This window comes from Physella acuta, unplaced genomic scaffold (assembly GCF_028476545.2).
Source record: "Physella acuta isolate Inbredline_101_S28 unplaced genomic scaffold, ASM2847654v3 ptg000771l, whole genome shotgun sequence".
Lineage (NCBI taxonomy): Eukaryota > Metazoa > Mollusca > Gastropoda > Physidae > Physella > Physella acuta.
The window spans coordinates 70,369-90,886 of NW_026732289.1; the positions used below are offsets into that span (position 1 = coordinate 70,369).

A 20,518-nucleotide genomic window follows, 5' to 3' on the forward strand; every position below is an offset into this window, starting at 1 on the left:
TTCTCCGAAGAGATATCACTGTGGTTATTTTTTCTCCTCCTAGAGCTAGCCTTGATCTATTCACACCGACCATTAGAATAACTAGTTATCATTTTATGTGTGAGACATGATAAAATGACGAGGGACGGAAATAGAGAAATGCATAGAGGTCTGAGCTTTTCTTTGTTCGTCGTGAACGTTCGCGTTTATGTAGGTGTGGGGGGGGGGGGGTGTGGTTGAATCAATGCATGCTCACTTCTCATGCAGATGGTCAGTGGTGTAGTTGTTGTTTTTTTATTTAAAATGTAAAAATTTCTAACTGTAATTTGACGGTTTTATATCTGACAGAAACCCTGCCCTGCCCTTCCCTCTCCCTCCCCCCCCCCCCATCCGAGTTTCAAACTTGACCTTAATTCAGTTTGAAAATAATATAATTTTATAATTTCTATCGTCATATTTTGACCTTTATTGCTCATTTTTGGCTTCAATTGTATTCTAAGTTAAGTTGTCTCCCTTGTTCTATTTAGAGTCTAGTCATCTCCCTTTGTTTCTATTTTTACTTAAAGTGTTCCCATCGTTCTCGATGATCGATTGAGTTTCCTATTGTTTAAGTGAGTATGTTATGATGTCTTCACTCCGTCCCCCAAGCCATCCTATTGTTTAAGTGAGTATGTTATGATGTCTTCACTCCGTCCCCCAAACCATCCTATTGTTTAAGTGAGTATGTTATGATGTCTTCACTCCGTCCCCCAAACCATCCTATTGTTTAAGTGAGTATTGTATGATGTCTTCACTCCGTCCCCCAAACCATCCTATTGTTTAAGTAAGTATGTTATGATGTCTTCAGTCCGTCCCCCAAACCATCCTATTGTTTAAGTGAGTATGTTATGATGTCTTCACTCCGTCCCCCAAACCATCCTATTGTTTAAGTGAGTATGTTATGATGTCTTCACTCCGTCCCCCAAACCATCCTATTGTTTAAGTGAGTATGTTATGATGTCTTCACTCCGTCCCCCAAACCATCCTATTGTTTAAGTGAGTATGTTATGATGTCTTCACTCCGTCCCCCAAACCATCCTATTGTTTAAGTGAGTATTGTATGATGTCTTCACTCCGTCCCCCAAACCATCCTATTGTTTAAGTGAGTATGTTATGATGTCTTCACTCCGTCCCCCAAACCATCCTATTGTTTAAGTGAGTATGTTATGATGTCTTCACTCCGTCCCCCAAATCATCCTATTGTTTAAGTGAGTATTGTATGATGTCTTCACTCCGTCCCCCAAACCATCCTATTGTTTAAGTGAGTATGTTATGATGTCTTCACTCCGTCCCCCAAACCATCCTATTGTTTAAGTGAGTATGTTATGATGTCTTCACTCCGTCCCCCAAACCATCCTATTGTTTAAGTGAGTATGTTATGATGTCTTCACTCCGTCCCCCAAACCATCCTATTGTTTAAGTGAGTATGTTATGATGTCTTCACTCCGTCCCCCAAACCATCCTATTGTTTAAGTGAGTATGTTATGATGTCTTCACTCCGTCCCCCAAACCTTCCTATTGTTTAAGTGAGTATATTATTATGATATCTTCACTCTGTTCCCCCAAACCTTTATTCAACAATTGTTATTTTAAATTGGAGACGGTGTGTTTTTGCTTAAACTATTCATGGTTTGTTTTTTGTTTTTTTTTTGTGTTTTATTTCCTCTCAAATGTGAAAAGCTGTCAGACTTCCGAGTATACGGTAAACTTGATTTCGTCAAAAGCTACAACGACTGACATTACGCTGACGAAATCAATTCACTAATTGAGTTGACTAATTACGCTCAACGATTACGTTGATCGATTAAAATGACCAATTAAGTTGACCAGAAATCGACCAATTAGGTCTCTCATTTTTTTTCTCTTACAGAACTTCACAGATCGTTTGTAATCTAATCTTTCACAAGTTTGCCCGTGAACGGAAGGAAAGGAGGGGGTGGGGGAACCAAAGTATGACATAGACTGGCGTAAGACCAGGTAAGGAACTATTCCAGATCCGACGACCTAACATGGAGTTGGATTGGAGACAGAGGCGTAGCGACGGTGGTGGGGGGTACACATTTCCCCGGGCGCCACCCATAGTGGTGCCAAAATATGCTCATTTTAGCTGCTATTTTGAATTATAATTATAAATATAAAAAATATAGGGGGGGGGGCGCCAAATTGAACGTTTGCCCCCGGGCGCCCGGAGGGGTCGATACGCCTCTGATTGGAGATTGTGTAATGATTTCATTGACACAAACTTATGTGTGGTCCCTCCTTCTTCTTCGTTCTTGATTGAAAAATCGGAGGGGATCAAGAAATAAGTCCAATATCACAGTTTTCGTCCAAACTAGTTAGTTAGGCAGTGCATATTTTTTTCAAAAACAGACGACGATGAAATATTTCTGCTGCACTGGCTACACTTCGGGTCAACTTTTGGAACAAACGAAGATGAAATGCACAGAATGATTTCAGCTAGACAGGCTAGACCGCAAAAGAAACATAAAATGAAAACAGGCCAAGCGTGAAATCTAGCAGCGTGCTCTTTGATGCCAATATGTCTTCGACGTCAACAAGAAGCCTGTAGATCTACGTCTTTTGGTTCTTTATGGCTTTCTCTGGAATCTGATTGTTATTGTTTTTCTGGGTATTTTTATCAATATGTGTTTTAGCTGATGTATGTACAAGAAATTAAAGACCTGTTATAGAGTTTAAAAAGTGTTTGATGACATACAACCGATTAAATGTGTGGAATAACTAATAAGAGAATTATTAAAATTAACTAGAACTTTGCGTTTCTGGTTTCGTTTGCTGTGGTTTATTTTAGAGAGGTGAGAAAAAGTTTGGGGAAAAAATGTTGAGGATTACGTATATTTTTTTTTAAATTCAAGTTTAATCATGAGCCCTAAATTATTGCGATATGTTGGGAGGGAGGGGGTATTTGTATAGCTCTTGCTACGTTATGTATTGTTAATTATTGTTACGTCCCTTGTTATTATGTATATCGTAGTTACGTCCCTTGTTTATCGTGTAGCTGGAGTGTTCCTGTGAGTTAGTTAACTACAGATAGAGCAGAGACAAGACGTGTCGTCTATGCTGTCTGTAATAATAAAGTACAAGGTTAACTCAGAGAACTGTTTATTTAAGTAATGTTACAGCTCTGACATTTTTTTTGTTCGCCATTTGTGCTGATTAAAACAGATTTTTAAAAATTCAGTACAGGTTGTAGGGTCCCTGAGTCCACCCAGCTCTAATGGGTACCCAACTCATGTTAGTGAAAGTAAAGGCAGCTGGGCATAGTGCTGACCACACTATCCCTTTAAATGTCACATGGACAGTCAGGTTCGAAAAGGGAGCTTAACTTTTAACAGACTGATGCAGAGTGTATCTGTTTTCTTTGACTTTGATGTAGGAAGGAAATATATGATTAAATGTATGTTAAGATTTCAATTTTTTTTTCTCTAAACTCTTTATACTATAGTGACAGTTAAGTCACGGACTGAATGAAATAGCCAATCAAAGAAATGGAAATAAAATAACATTTTTATTTACCTTGTCTTGAAAAGTACGAAACCGAATTAGTTGTTGAAACCCATTCCCTTCTGAATAATGAGCACACTTTTGTAACCGATTATATTCTAATCTCTTTGATCTAAGAGTTTTATTTGAAAGTTCTTTAGGAAAGACGAATTGGAGCTTAAATTACACAGAGAAAATACTGAGTAGACAAGGGGTCGGCATGGTCGAGTCGGTAAAGCTCATGGTTGCTAAACCGAAAAGTCTCGAGTTCGAACCCTTGCTGCCTTGTAGTTTGAAATCGGAGTCAATGGCCTCAATGGCGCATAACCAGTTGATACGTATCCCTAATTGTGCAGGCGTGGTCGAGTCGGCAAAGCTCATGGTTATAAATTCGAAAAAAAAAGTCTCGAGTTCAAACCCTCTGGCAGATAAGGCTCGATCCCTTCCAACACTAAAAATAAAGAACGAAGAAGAAAAAGAAGAAGAATGAGTATACAACAATTATTGTAACCGTATCAATTATTCAATGCCGTTGTTTTTAGGTTAGGCTGGTGTGTATGCAGGAAGACGTGGTAAACCACTTTTTTTATTCTTCCACATAGTATGTTGGGTATCTGCTAAAGCTGAGACGCCTCAATGAAACTCTTCCGTGACTAGTATTAGACTCACGCCTATGCTTTGATTAGTTTAAAGTGAAGGAGTCTCGAACGATGTCACATAGGCACGTCGCTATAGGGCTGGTAAGTAGGTCACCAACCAGTTCTGAGGCTCAATAAAACCTGCCTGAGCCGTAGAACTATTTGGTGACCTACTTACCAGCCCTATAGGACTTAGACCCCTGCCTTCTATAGTAGCTCAAAGACCTTCAGCTCGTCGAAGACTTCAAAAGACACTTCCTGTTCAGTCTGGTTTCGATCCTGCACCCTGCAATACTCTATTGTTATCTATAATAAAAGTTAGTGATGTGCTTGCAACAGTATTTTAAAAAATCAACACAAAACATAATGAAATAATATTTTATTTATTTTACTAATAAATATTCCAGGATCTGACCAGTACAAAGCATCAAATGGCTCACATTGAACCTTAACAGATGCATATAAAGCTACAGACAGTTTTTTTGTTATATAGGTGGGATGAAAAGGTTGGGGTAGGGGGGGGGTCAAAGGTATTTGAATCACGTGACACACAAGCATGCAGCAGACGTGACCTAACCCAGATACTGACTCACACGTACCTGGTGGTATAAGGTGTGAAACAATGACTTTAGAAACGAAAAGACATGGACCCATTTATTTTTATTTATTAAGTTTTTGGTTTTTTCATCTTTCAACACTATAATAATTTTGAAGAAAACAAAGAGATCTTATACTAGATTAAACCAAAATAAACCAAAGAGCTCTTACACTAGACGAAAAATAAAACAAAGACCTCTTATACTAGACCAAACTAAAATAAAACAAAAGATCTTATACTAAACCAAACTAAAACAAAGAGATATTATACTAGACCAAACTAAAATAAAACAAGACTCCTTAACCAGGATTATTTTTTTAAAAATATGATTGACCGGTAGCTCTTAGCTGGGATAACACAGTCATAAGCATCTGAGATTACAATCTCTACTTATAGTTAAGGTTAAAGAAAATTTATTACGCTTAGTTTTGTCATATAAAGACGCTCTCTTATGTAGGAATTAACGGAAGAATAATTTTTATTTTTATCCAGAAAAAGAAAAAACAAAATCAATGAAAGGGGAGTTAATTATTTAGGATATGGGGAGTCGAGAATATTTGAATTACATCCCTGGAGGGCGTTCATGTTTTAAGTGATTCTTGACTTCAATTTTCTACAAACCTACACACGGAAAATATATGTGCATTGGGTGGGTGGGGGAGGGGGGTTACACTTTGAGGTGGGTGTGGGGTTGGTGGGTTCGTCTCTTAAAGATAAATAAAAAGGGTTGCTAATTCAAGTGTTACATCCAACAAAAATACAAAAACAAAATACTGCAAAAGTAAAATTACACTTAGATTTAATTATATAATTAATATTACATGGCTATAGGAATCTACTAATTTGATATATAATATTATGATGTTGATAGACAAATATATATCTAAGCGTATACATATATATATATATATATATATATATATATATATATATATATATATATATATATATATATATATATATATATATATCAATATATGCATTCACGTACGTATACAGTATACGTTTACACACACACACACATACACACACACACACATATATATATATATATATATATATATATATATATATATATATATATATATATATATATAGGCCTATATATATATATAACACAAGACACACGTCACATACACATGCGATCGCCCTGCTACTAATTTTTGTCACTTTGGTATTGAGTAGATATAAATACACGCTATAGATATTTACACATGTAATTTTAACTTGCACTATTATACACTGGGTTGTTGCCTCGCTGGATTGTATGTTTTCTAACCGTTGTTGTATACACTATCTACTGCAAAGGGAAATAAGAACGGCAGAAAAAAAAAAGCATCGTTGTTTTCCTTGAATGGATTTTTTTGAGTGGATTTGGGTTCGAATCCCATTAGATAACATGCGGCCTACAAACAGACAGTATCGTCATTCTTGTAGAACATCGCTATGAGTTGTGTTTGGTAAAGTTTATAGTAATGCAACTATGGCATACGATTTTATCGTGTCTGTCAAAGACTATCGTTGTAAAAATATGTCATACTATTTAATTGTGTCTGTTACGGTTTATCATAATAAAAATATGCCATACTATTTTATTGTGTCTGTTACAGTTTATCATAATAAAAATATGCTATACTATTTTATTGTGTCTGTTGCAGTTTATCATAATAAAAATATGCCATACTACTTAATTGTGTCTGTTAAAGTTTATCATAATAAAAATATGCCATACTATTATATTGTGTCTGTTACAGTTTATCATAATAAAAATATGCCATACTATTTTAAATCTTCTGTAGTAGACAACTACGATATAATTTCTTACTACAGGGCTTGGGTCATTTTCTAAATAAGAATCACTCGTACTGGACACACGTTTAATGAATTACTAAAGTTCTTATGTCTCTATCTAAATATAAATGCAAGGAGCCGGTCATACGCAGCGCTAATTTATAACAAATGCAGAATACAATCAACGTGTTGGATATAATCTCTAAACGGAGATGTATAAAAACAATTCATTTTACGCTTTACCGGTTAGTAAAATTTAATTAAACAGTGTCATCTTCACATCCCAAATGTCAACTGTCATTCAGTCATCGCAGATGTCACCAGTACCTAAGTCATCACAAATGCCACCCGAAGCTTCATATAAAAACATCAACAAACAAAACATCGCAACAACAGAAAAAAAAGCCTTTAAAATTTCAGTAGATGAGCGTTTGCTCTACACTATGGCAAACAGGTCTGTAACTTGAACTGATAAACTAAAGGCATAAAAACATGCCATTTTGTATTCGGTAGTGTAGACAGAGAAAAATGCACATTGATGTAGACGAGTAACGTTGTATTATGATTCCTACTGTGGCGACCTAACCTCTTCATTCCCTTCTGGAAATTTCTAAATAATGCCATCCATAGACATATATATATATATATATATATATATATATATATATATATATATATATATATATGTAAATACATATATACATATTTTATATGTGTGTATATATATATAAATATATATACACATATATACATATACATATATATACATGTATATATATATATATATAACATATATGTATATATCCTTCGTTTAAAACAATTCGCCCAATATTTTTAGATTGGTTACATTAGATTAGAAAAAAAAATTTAGTTTTTCTTAAGTTTCTTTTTGTTCTTGTTCCACTTGCGGGTGAGGATGCGATGCTTGGAGCTCTTGAAGTCCCGGTACTTCCTGCCCGTGTTATGCTCCAGCTCCATGTAGCTCTCGATCTTGTTCAGGTTGTGTCGCTCAGCGTGTTCGCGCCTCTGTCGTCGTCTGCCCCGTCTGGCGCGCAGTTGTCTCTTGCCCCGTGGGTTGTTTCTGGGAGGGGGAGGGTGACAGAAGATTTAGATAGGTGAGTTGAACTACTAGATGATGGTTCTTGATACAGCTAATGGTTCTTGACATAGCTAATGGTTCTGTAACTACTAGCTAATGGTTCTTGAACTACTAGCTGATGTTTCTGTAACTACTAGCTAATGGTTCTTGAACTAACAAGCTGATGGTTCTTCTTGAACTGCTAGCTAATGGTTCTGTAACTACTAATCGATGGTTCTTGAACTGCTAGCTGATGGTTTTCTAACTACTAACTGATGGTTCTTGAGCTACTAACTGATGGTTCTTGAATAACTAGCTGATGGTGCTGTAACTACTAGCTGATGGTTCTTGAACTGCTAGCTGATGGTTCTCTAACTACTAACTGATGGTTCTTGAATAACTAACTGATGGTTCTTGAATAACTAACTGATGGTTCTTGAGCTACTAACTGATGGTTCTTGAATAACTAGCTGATGGTTCTTGAACTACTAACTGATGGTTCTTGAATAACTAGCTGATGGTTCTTGAACTACTAACTGATGGTTCTTGAATAACTAGCTGGTGGTTCTTGAACTACTAACTGATGGTTCTTGAATAACTAGCTGATGGTTCTGTAACTACTACCTTCTAGCTGCTAAAATCTAGCTGACGATAGGTACATAAAGGGTGGACTGGCCCGCCGGTCTATCGGAAAAAATCCCGGTGTATCCCCAAACGGTGCTGTGCTAGGCCTATTTGTTCTTTGATTTTTTAGTTTAAATTACATTTTTTGGTACTTCTCTATTGTACTTTCCACCATGTTAAAGCGTAAAATTCAATTAAATGGGGGTAAATATACACAAAGTTTCAATGTGAAGTTGGGACAGCATTAAAAATGTCCCTTGCCTCTTAGAAACAGCCAGTCTATCCCAGGGTAGATAGCCTCGACAGAGGTTGGGTCAATGCCCCCCACACACACACCTCTCCCCCTCAACCTACCTGTTTCTCTGCCTGCGGTTTGCGTACAGGAGAGTGCTGAGAGCCTCGTCCCCGCTGACCCTTCCCCCCCCCCCTCCCACACCTCTTCCCCTCAACCTACCTGTTTCTCTGCCTGCGGTTTGCGTACAGGAGAGTGCTGAGAGCCTCGTCCCCGCTGATCCTCCCCCACACGCCGATCACCGAGTCCTCGATCTGACTCTCGTCACCGCCCCGGAGAATCCTGAAGTAGCCTTTCTCACCCCAGTCGGTGCCCCAGGAGTTGGCGCAGATCTGGAAGTGGTCAGAGCGTGGTAAGAATGGTATAAACATTTCAGTCATGTAACATATATATCGAGAATCTGGGGATCTGATAGGGGTAATACATCTGTCATGTAAACAATATATCAAGGATCTGGGGTTCAGTTAGGGGTAAAAATCTGTCATGTAATCAGGGATCTGAGGTTCTGTTAGGGGTAAAACATCTGTCATGTAAACAATGTATCAAGGATCTCGGGTTTTGTTAGGGGTAACACATCTGTCATGCAAACAATATATCAAGGATCTGGGGGCTCTGTTAGGGGTAACACATCTGTCAAGTAAACAATAGATCAAGGAATTGAAGTTCTGTTAAGGGTAACACAGAGATTATATAGACAATATATAAAGAATTTAGGATCAGTTTGTTTCACAGGAGTCGTGTAAGTAATAGACCAAGGACATTGGGATCAGATGGGAACACAGGGGTGTTATAAGTAATTGACCAGGGACCTGGGAGTCGGTGGGGGGGGGGGTCATTCAAGGGTCTTGTATGCAACAAAACAGGTCCCTCTAGGTACAGATATTCATGTAGATCCAACTAGAGTAGTAGGCATACAAATTGTATAGAGGCTGACCACATATAAAATTGTATAGAGGCTGACCACATATAAAATTGTATAGAGGCTGACCACATATAAAATTGTATAGAGGCTGACCACATATAAAATTGTATAGAGGCTGACCACATATAAAATTGTATAGAGGCTGACCACATATAAAATTGTATAGAGGCTGACCACATATAAAATTGTATAGAGGCTGACCACATATAAAATTGTATAGAGGCTGACCACATATAAAATTGTATAGAGGCTGACAACATATAAAATTGTATAGAGGCTGACAACATATAAAATTGTATAGAGGCTGGCAACATATAAAATTGTATAGAGGCTGACAACATATAAAATTGTATAGAGGCTGGCAATATACAATTGTATAGAGGCTGACAACATATAAAATTGTATAGAGGCTGGCAACATATAAAATTGTATAGAGGCTGACAACATATAAAATAGTATAGAGGCTGACAACATATAAAATTGTATAGAGGCTGACAACATATAAAATTGTATAGAGGCTGACAACATATAAAATAGTATAGAGGCTGACAACATATACAATTGTATAGAGGCTGACAACATATAAAATTGTATAGAGGCTGGCAATATACAATTGTATAGAGGCTGACAACATATAAAATTGTATAGAGGCTGGCAACATATAAAATTGTATAGAGGCTGACAACATATAAAATAGTATAGAGGCTGACAACATATAAAATTGTATAGAGGCTGACAACATATAAAATTGTATAGAGGCTGACAACATATAAAATAGTATAGAGGCTGACAACATATACAATTGTATAGAGGCTGACAACATATAAAATTGTATAGAGGCTGACAACATATAAAATAGTATAGAGGCTGACAACATATAAAATTGTATAGAGGCTGACAACATATAAAATAGTATAGAGGCTGACAACATATAAAATTGTATAGAGGCTGACAACATATAAAATTGTATAGAGGCTGGCAACATATAAAATTGTATTTCAAAAATAAAACGAGACTACACTGACGTACGGTACATACAATCTTCACATTAAAATGGCTAGCCTGTAACAGTGGCGTAGCTACCGTAAAGCTAGCTTAAGCAAGGCATAGGGGCCCAAGGCAAATAGGGGCCCTTTTTTGAAAGTTTTAGGGGGGGGTGCAAATCGAAAGTTTGAGGGGAGGTGCAAGTCGAAAGTCTGAGGGGGGGGGGGGTGCAAATCGAAAGTCGCTAACACTTTTTTCATAGGGGCCCAAGAATCCTAGCTACGCCACTGGCCTGTAAATAGTTGGCAGTTGCCTAAAAACCCATTCTGCTACTAGCTTCCATGCCCCATGTTTTTCATGCAATTAGTTCCCTTTTCGAAACGAATGCTCAAGTAGAGTTCACCTGTTACTGTAACCTCGGCATATATGATATAGTTTGGTGAGCACTATGCCCAGCCGCTTTTACTTTCCTTAACGTGTGTTAGGTACCCATCAGAGCGAGGTGGGCTCAGTTGAACTGATTCGTACTCGATACTTTGGTGTTATTAGACTAGCACTCAACCGCTAGACTACGCCGTCCCTTTCTCCGTAACACATAAATGACTAAAGTTTATGAAATTCCCATGAAACTTTAACCCATTTTCTATTTACAACTAGAAAGCTGGAATTATCACTGTAGAATACAGTAGATGTCAACAGTAATACTCACCCAGTATTTGATTATGTCCCCTTCAAAATTTCTCTCCACTCCCCATCTGTGTAATGGTAGAAAGTTATAAGAATAGACGTTTTTTTTTAAAATATTTATTTGTTTCCTTTCTAAAATTCTCGTTCATATGCTTCTAAATAACATCAAAACACCATCCACCATCCACTAAGAGCACCAGCAACACACCAGCAACACACCACCAACACACCACTGACCCAATAATCCTGACCGAATGGACGCCATCAACACACCACCAAACCACCACACAAACACCACCAACACACCACCAACACACCACCAACACACCACCTACACACCACCAACACACCACCAACACACAACACACCACCTTCCCACACTGACCCAATAATCCTGACCGAATGGACGCCAGACTTGAGATTTTTATCTGGTTCGTTCTTCCTCTTGACGATGTTGGTGTAGCGGTAGATACCGTGGCTGTAGAGGAAGAAATCTTCCTTCACCAACATAACGGCTGGAGGAACAAAAATATCATTTCAATCAATTTTTTTTTCACTGTAATGGATTTGTTTCAATTATTGTTTATAATCATTGCAAATTTCGTCTCAACTTATGCCAGCCAATATATTATAATTTGTGCTATTTACGAAATTGATTTAAGCTGTTTTTTTTAATTTATATATTTAGTTGTATAGATAGAAACGTGTTCTGAAATATAAAAAAATAAACGGATTCAGGGGACGCTACCTTGAACTGGACCATTTTCCATAATTTCGATCATTATCTCCCTTTCCTGAAAAAAAACAAATAATGTTATAAATAGCTAATACAGCCAAATCTTTTGTTAAAAAAGAGATATCGTTAGCAGTAATAGAGTGATTCTACTAAATGTGTTTATATTAACAAGATTGGGGGGGGGGGGGGGGGGGGTGGACATTATCGTTAATAATTTGTATCAGGAAACGGTGTTTGGGCCCTTAAAAATACAAGGACAGAGAAATGGAATATCTCTACGCCATCGAAAGGGTAATTTTTACAGTAAAATCCAGTTTATATATAGAAAACATACGGTGTCTTAAAAACGTAAAACAACTTTGTAGCTGTATTAAGCTTTTTAACTTTTTTTTTAAATTTCTGTGTAGCGTTTCGTTACGCCTTTCAAAGAACTAAACATTACTCCTTTCTTTACCCTATACACCTACCCTCCCCCTCCCTTTTTCAATTAAATTCAACCATTCCCCTTCATCCATCACCCGTCACACCAATTAACTTACCATTATCCATGCGGCTCACACCTAGTTAACCAACATACCCGACGACGAAACTTAACTTACTACCCACACAATCCTAAACACCAAATTTTCCTACCCTTACACCAACGTTTTCCCACCGCCACCACCAATTTTAGCCACCCCCTCTACCTTAAATACCAAATTTTGCCACCCCGACCCCACAATTTTCCAACCCCCACCACTAGACTCCCCAACCCACCACTAGACTCCCCAACCCACCACAAGACTACCCACCCCCACCACTCCCCCCACCACTCCCCCCACCACTCCCCCCACCTACCTCACTAGTCTCCCCACCCCCACCACTAGTCTCCCCACTGCCACCACTAGACCCCCACCCCCCCTACCCCACTTTCCACCAATACTTACCGACGGCCGGATCCTGTAGGGCGGGGTGGACATGAAACGTTTCCCTACTTTGTACTCCCGTCCACTCGGACACCTGGGGTTGGCTCCAGAGATCAGGCACTGGGGCTTGACGCCTGGGGGCGGGACGGTGTAGGGGTAGCACTCCTCACTCACCACTCTGTGGACACAGGATCAAACCTAATCAGGTACTTCCTCATTACCCCCGCCCGTGTATGTATAAAACTCGTGTCAACACAACTAACAACCTCACCAGAATGTTACCTAGATCTATTCGCGGATTAGTAATTTTATTTAAAAGTGAATTATGTAATAAATCGTTTCTTTGATTATAAGCCTTAACTATCACAAAAGCTAACCTTGACTCGAAACTCAACTGTAAAAAAATTATTTTAAAATAAAACCACCCTGAAAGAAAACTGTATTCAAACTGTAAACTTACATGTTAATTAAACCGTAATTTCACTACCCCTCCCCTTCCGCATTCCCGAATTATTTTGTATTTTGTAACGCGAACACAACACACTCACATACACCTATGCATTGTAAAAACTCACAGCCAAATTTTCTGAGGTGTCACCAGGTCAACTCCACGTGCTCATCTATCAAAGTCTGACCCCCAAGCCCACACAACCACACTCTCACACATGCAGTACCATCAGGCCTTGTCCAAGAGTTCAGCCATCAAATCTGCCACCCCCCCCTCCACAAACTCACACGCTGACCCATGTTTTGTAAAGTACTACCAAGCCCCTGTCTAAGTGTCCATCTATCTAACCTCGAACCTCCCCCCCCCCACACACACACAAGCACACACACACACACACACACCGACCCATGTTTCCTGAGGTACCACCAGGCCCTGTCCAAGTGTCCCACACAACCCCTTCGCCCCACCCCCACCCCCATACACACACTGACCGATGTTTCCTGAGGTACCACCAGGCCCTGTCCAAGTGTCCCACACAACCCCTTCCCCCCACCCACCCCCCCCCCCCCACACACACACTGACCCATGTTTCCTGAGGTACCACCAGGCCCTGTCCAAGTGTCCCACACAACCCCTTCCCCCCACCCACCCCCCCCCCACACACACACACTGACCCATGTTTCCTGAGGTACCACCAGGCCCTGTCCAGGTGTCCACCACACCCCCCACACACACACAACCAACACACACACACACACTGACCCATGTTTCCTGAGGTACCACCAGGCACTGTCCAAGTGTCCCCCCCCCCCACACCCCCCCCCCCACACACACTGACCCATGTTTCATGAGGTACCACCAGGCACTGTCCAAGTGTCCCCCCCCACACCCCCCCCCCACACACACTGACCAATGTTTCCTGAGGTACCACCAGGCACTGTCCAAGTGTCCCCCCCACACCCCACAACACACACACAGAGCCATGTTTCCTGAGGTACCACCAGGCACTGTCCAAGTGTCCCCCACACACCCACCCCCACACACACACACTGACCCATGTTTCCTGAGGTACCACCAGGCACTGTCCAAGTGTCCCCCCCACACCCCCCCCACACACACACACACTGACCCATGTTTCCTGAGGTACCACCAGGCACTGTCCAAGTGTCCCCCCCACACCCCCCCCACACACACTGACCCATGTTTCCTGAGGTACCACCACGCCCTGTCCAAGTGTCCCACACCCCCTCCCCCCCACACACAACCAACAAACACAACCAACACACACACACACACTGACCCATGTTTCCTGAGGTACCACCAGGCCCTGTCCAAGTGTCCCACCCCCCCCCCCTGCCCCAACTCCCCCCCCCCCACACACACACACAAATACTGACCCATGTTTCCTCAGATACCACCAGGCCCTGTCCAAGTGTCCACCTTCACACGCCGTCTGGAAGTGTGTGTTACAGGAGAGCAGATGCTGCACCGACAGCTGGTCTTTGATGGCACCGTCCGTCTCTATACTCAGCCTGTCGGCCAAGACAGCTGGAGGGATAGAAGGGGGATAACTATAGCAACTATTATCAATGCTCAGTCTTTATGTTAAGTGCGGCGATAAAACCAAAGGGAAAGAACTACAGCTACCATTATCAATACTCAGTCTATGCCAATACCAAGGATAAAACAAAACATAAGGGAGAGAACTACAGTTACCAAATGCACACAGTGGTAAAATTTTTAGGTTTTTAGTTTAATTTTTTATTATAACTGACAATTTAGAAAAAGGTTAGGACAATGTTTGATTATTTTCACTAAAGAATAATGTTATAGATAATGACATGGGGAGCAATGCACCCTTAGGCAAAAGTGATAAGCTAACGCTTATGATACCCAACACATTTGGGGTTCAAGTATTGTTTAGGATGAGAATTCTGTCAGGAATCGGATTTAAGTCCAGTACTTTAGTTTAGTTAGTGCTGCCCTTACAGTTTTAGAAATCGGAAAAGTGTTAGTGCTAGTTATGACAATCGTAGGTGTAGAGGGTTTCTTTTTTTTTTCTTTTTTTTTTTTTTATTTATTTTTTTTTTTTTTTTTTGCTGTATTTATTTATCTAAAGAAAAATTACATTAAGCTTAGGTAGACTTTCTTAGGGGGGGGGGGGGCGACACTGTTAAAAGCATATAATTTTTATATAAATTTCATTTCGTTCGGGGGGGGGGGGGGGCGATAGACTTTCTTCGTGGGGGCTCCGAAGAGATGCCTGGAAGAAACTCTGACCCCGCCATGTACCTGTGGTCGAGTGGGCCCACGACGAGCCACAGTTCCCCTGGTCCGTGATGGGGTGTATCAGCCCGGGCCATTTCTCGCGGGCGTCGAACCTCTCGGGGATCGTCTCGACGGGCACCTTGATGGGCGTCATGTCCACCACGTTCTGTGCCAGCTGGAAGGTGCCCAGTCTGTAGCGGACCCCATCGTCCAGGGTCAGGCCCCAGAGCTTTGATTGATTGCGGGCCTTCCACCTATATCACGTGACAAGAACCTCATGCAGGCATTACTCGTTCTAAATATAACTTTTTTTCTTTTTTTATTTACTTATATATGTATGTATATATATATATATATATATATATATATATATATATATATATATATATATATATATATATATATTAACTATACACATATATATATATATATATATATATATATATATTAACTATACATATATATATATATATATATATATATATATATATATATATGGTTAATATATATATATATATATATAAACTATATATATATATATATATATGTATAGTTAATATATATATATATATATATATATATATATATATATATATATATATATTATATATATATATATATTAACTATATATATATATATATATATTAACTATATATATATATATATATATATATATATATATATATATATATATATATATATATATATATATATATATATATATATATATATATATATATAATTTTCAAAATTGCATTTTTTGGCTCATTTCAAAAATATTTTTTTCACAGCTTTTATTAACTTAATTAACAATATAAAAATAACTAAATCTATATAGAATTTATTTTCAAAGTTGCGTTTATTTATTATAAGTAAGCTATATATTAAAAAAATAGAGGCGCGTGACTTACGTAAAGGGACCGTCGTTGATGGCGTCTATAATTTCTGGTCGTATAAGACAGACGTGGTTGGTGCACTGCCACTCGTAGCGTGAGTACGGCTGGGTGTAGAGCTCACAGGTGCTGGGGGTGAGAGGGGACAGGTGGGGTGACACGTGGGGTTACAGGTTTTATGACAGGTGGGGGTGACACGTGGGGTCACAGGTTTTATGACAGGTGTGGTGACACGTGGGGTTACAGGTTTTATGACAGGTGTGGGTATATATGTGTGCGTGTGTGTGTATATGTGTTTGAGTGAGTGCGTGTGTGTTTATGTGTGTGGGAGAGAGTGTTTGTGTGTTTATGTATGTGGGAGAGAGTGTGTGTGTGTGCGCGCACGTGCGCTCGTGCGTGCGTGCGTGCGTGTGTGTGTATGTGTGTGTGTGTGCGTTTGTGTAGAGTACTTGTGTGTATTTGTATTAGTCTTCGTGTGTAAGTATATTTGTATGTCTATCTAAATTGACAAAACGTAGGATTAAATAACATTGATGTTGGTTTTTTTTATAAATAATGTGAAGAAACCTCTGTTTTTAAAAATTATTATTATTCATTTATTATGTAACCCGAGTAAATGTGCCCTATTGTTAAGTATCCGTCTTTCTATCTTTCTACTTGTAACGCTGTCTAGCTGTACATGTCTATATGTCTCTACCTCTGTTTACCTATCTGGTTACCTATCCATCTGTCTGTCTGACTATCTGTTTGTCTGCCTATCTATTTGTCTGTCTTTCTATTTATCAAGTGTCTGTCTACCTATCTGTCTGTCTTTCTGTTTATTATTCTATTCATCAATCTCTGTCTACCTATTTACCTATCCGTCTCTCTGTCTACCTGTCTATCTATCCGTCTGTCTATCTAGTGTTCCCCCCTGCACTATATCACGGATGTATATCTAACCGACACCACCTTGACGTATTTTCCCGCCTTCTGCCCGTGTTTCCTATAAAGGTCAACAACTTACAACAACAAGGGGAGCTAAATAATGTTACCTCCCTTGTCTGGGCTCCACTCAAATGTCAGCGGGAAATAGAAAACTGTTGGGATATTCCTTCAGATTTCTTTCCAAATACCTCTGGATAGATTCTAGTTTTAACGTCTAATTTTAAATATAAGCTGACACGTGTTGCATACCCTTCCCCCCTACGATAAACCAGTTGGAATTATTTTCAGAGGTATTTTAATTGAACTGTCAAGATAAATTAAGGAGACATATTTTCTGTTATGTTTTTATTTAATATATAGAAATTGTTTATTTCAATGCTTACAATAAAATGAAATTTCATTGTTCTTTTTTTTTTTTTAGTAAGAAATGTATCTTTTTAAAAATGTTATTGTTCAGGTAGGTAAGGGAAATAACCAAACTCACTTACCATTTATTGCAGTTATCCTTAATTGCGTCCCCTGGTTGATATCCTTTGCCATTTTTGGTACACGCCGCTGAAAGAAAATGAAATAAAAACAACTAACATTTTGTATTAAAGTATTTATATTATGTATTTATATTTATAACATAACACAACAGGATGCTCAGATTCATCGGATGTACATGCCGAGGTTAAAATGATGAAATCCACTGAGCGTTGGCAAAATTAGAACATACAAATAACATCAAGTTTACACAGAGAATATGTGGCGTCAATAGGTCGGGTATCACCCGGTAACGAAAAAAAGTATAAATAAATATAAACAAATGTTTACATGAATGTGCGTGTGTGTGTGCGCGCGCGCGCGAGCTCAGTGTGTGTTTTCCTGTGCGTGTTCAAGAGAAAGAATATTTGTGGTGTGTCTATGTGAATATATATATATATATATATATATATATATATATATATATATATATATATATTTATATATATATATATATATATATATATATATAGGCCTATATATATATATATATATATATATATATATATATATATATATATATATATATATATATATATATATATATATATATATAGGCCTATATATATATATATATATATATATATATATATATATATATATATATATATATATATATATATATATATAGGCCTATATATATATATATATATATATATATATATATATATATATATATATATATATATATATATATATATCGTTTTCAAATTGTTCTTTATACATACATAACAGAAAAGCAGATATTACAGTATTGCAGTTATTGTCAAGTTTAAATAAGGTGACAATGCAATGAATCGGCGCATGGGTCAGAAATGTGCTACAGCGGCACTGGGGGTGAGAGGGTTAAGCCCTAGTACTCTTGTGCGCACCGCATTAAGAGAGTTACATTCGTGTATCCACAGAGGGCGAGGGGGAGGGGGCGACACCGACACACGGTAGATAACGAAATACATACCGCCAAAACAGGGAGGGGGGGGGGGAAGGGGGGAACGGAAACCAGGCTGGTAGAAAAATCAGACACCCGGTGTCGTACCGTGGGAGGCACGTGCCGACACTGCACGTGCATCCACTTGGACACACTCCACCGTGCTCAGTACATCCACCCTCGTAGATGTGTACAACGACGATATAAAAGTCTCAACCTTTTGTTACTCGGGGAAAGCTAATTTTACGGAAATTCCCGTTTCTTTTTTTTTTTTTAGCATGCAAGGTACATAACTCTGTTTTTAATCAGGTTTGGGAAAAACAACTTTTTTTCTTCTGCTGAATTGTCATCATTAATTTACTAGATAATATAATTATCAGAACACTTTTCCGAAAGCATAATTTTTTTTCTGCGTATTTTTGTGTGTAGGTAAACACTAATACCTTGCCATGTAAGTTTTTCTCATCATTGTAAATAAAAAGTTTTTTTTTAAGAGTCTGGGGACGTAGTTTGTTTAAAAATACAAGAAAATCAACATGGACCATTAGGGACGAAACAATAACTTTAACGTGTATGAGAATTCTATTACTAAGTAAATCTAATGATGCTTTTTTGTACGAACATGTTCCACGTCCATACATCCATCAACATACATACAACCTCTAATAAACTTACAACCTCCAACAAAAATAGAACCTCCAAAAAATATAAAACCTCCAAAAAACATAAAACCTCCAAAAAACATACCTCTAACAAACATACAAGCTCCATAAAAAAAAAAAATATATATATATATATATATATATATATATACAGTCTCCGACACACGTTAAACACACAACCTTCAATTTACATACAACTTCCAACAAAAATACAACCTTCAACTTATATACAGCCTCCAACAAAAATACAACCTTCAACATATATACAACCTCCAACAAACATACAACCTCCAACAAACATACAACCTCCAACAAACATCAAACATACAAACTTCAACAAACAAAGAACCTCCAACAAACATACAACCTCCAACAAACATCAAACATACAATCTTCAACAAACATACACCTCCAACAAACATAAACCATCTTACGAACATACAACCTCCAACAAACATACAACCTCCAAAAAACATACAACCTCTAACACAAACATACAACCTTCAACGTCAAACATACAACCTCCAACAAACGTCAAATATGTAACATACAAACATACAACATCCAACAAACATTCAACATCCAACAAACATGCAAACTCCAAAAAACATACAACATCACATAAACACACAACCTCCATCATACACCTCTAACACACGTCGAACATACCTCCAATAAACATACAAACTCCAACATACATCAAACATACAACCTCCCACTAAACGTAAAGATCTAAAGAATCTATTTACAGCGTAGAGCCTATTATACCAACCGGTACTTTAACCTCTCGACGGATTAGCACTGACTTCTTCTAATGGAACCCACGTGCAGAAAATTAGTCTTGTTTACAGAATGTATTGTTGTTAGTCACCGCTGTGTTTTCCCCGCTTTTTGATTGCATTATACCGGGAAAGAAAAGGGCGGTAATAAATGTACCGTAAAGAGAGAGTGGTCTCGCTTTTACGGGTGACGGAAAATGTGTTGCTATAGCGATAGGGCAATGAATATTTTGTGTTAAAAGCTGCTAGAGAGGCTTATGATCTACTTAACTTACATCTTTAGTTATATCGTTTTTAACGTATTCCAAACAAA

At 38.3% G+C, this 20,518-nt stretch overlaps 1 protein-coding gene across 1 annotated transcript; it reads right to left on the reverse strand.

Annotated features, from left to right (window-relative positions):
* Positions 1-4,521: 4,521 nt before the first annotated feature.
* On the reverse strand, positions 4,522-17,866 carry LOC131950563 (putative peptidase C1-like protein F26E4.3; the record flags this gene model as incomplete). The annotated part of the gene is made up of 11 exons (XM_059312782.1): positions 4,522-7,627; positions 8,603-8,668; positions 8,703-8,872; positions 11,156-11,201; positions 11,519-11,648; positions 11,882-11,927; positions 12,796-12,952; positions 14,620-14,770; positions 15,515-15,744; positions 16,403-16,513; positions 17,800-17,866. Coding segments are annotated over 11 exons (1,388 nt in total), but the record flags the coding sequence as incomplete, so codon positions are not given.
* Positions 17,867-20,518: the final 2,652 nt, after the last annotated feature.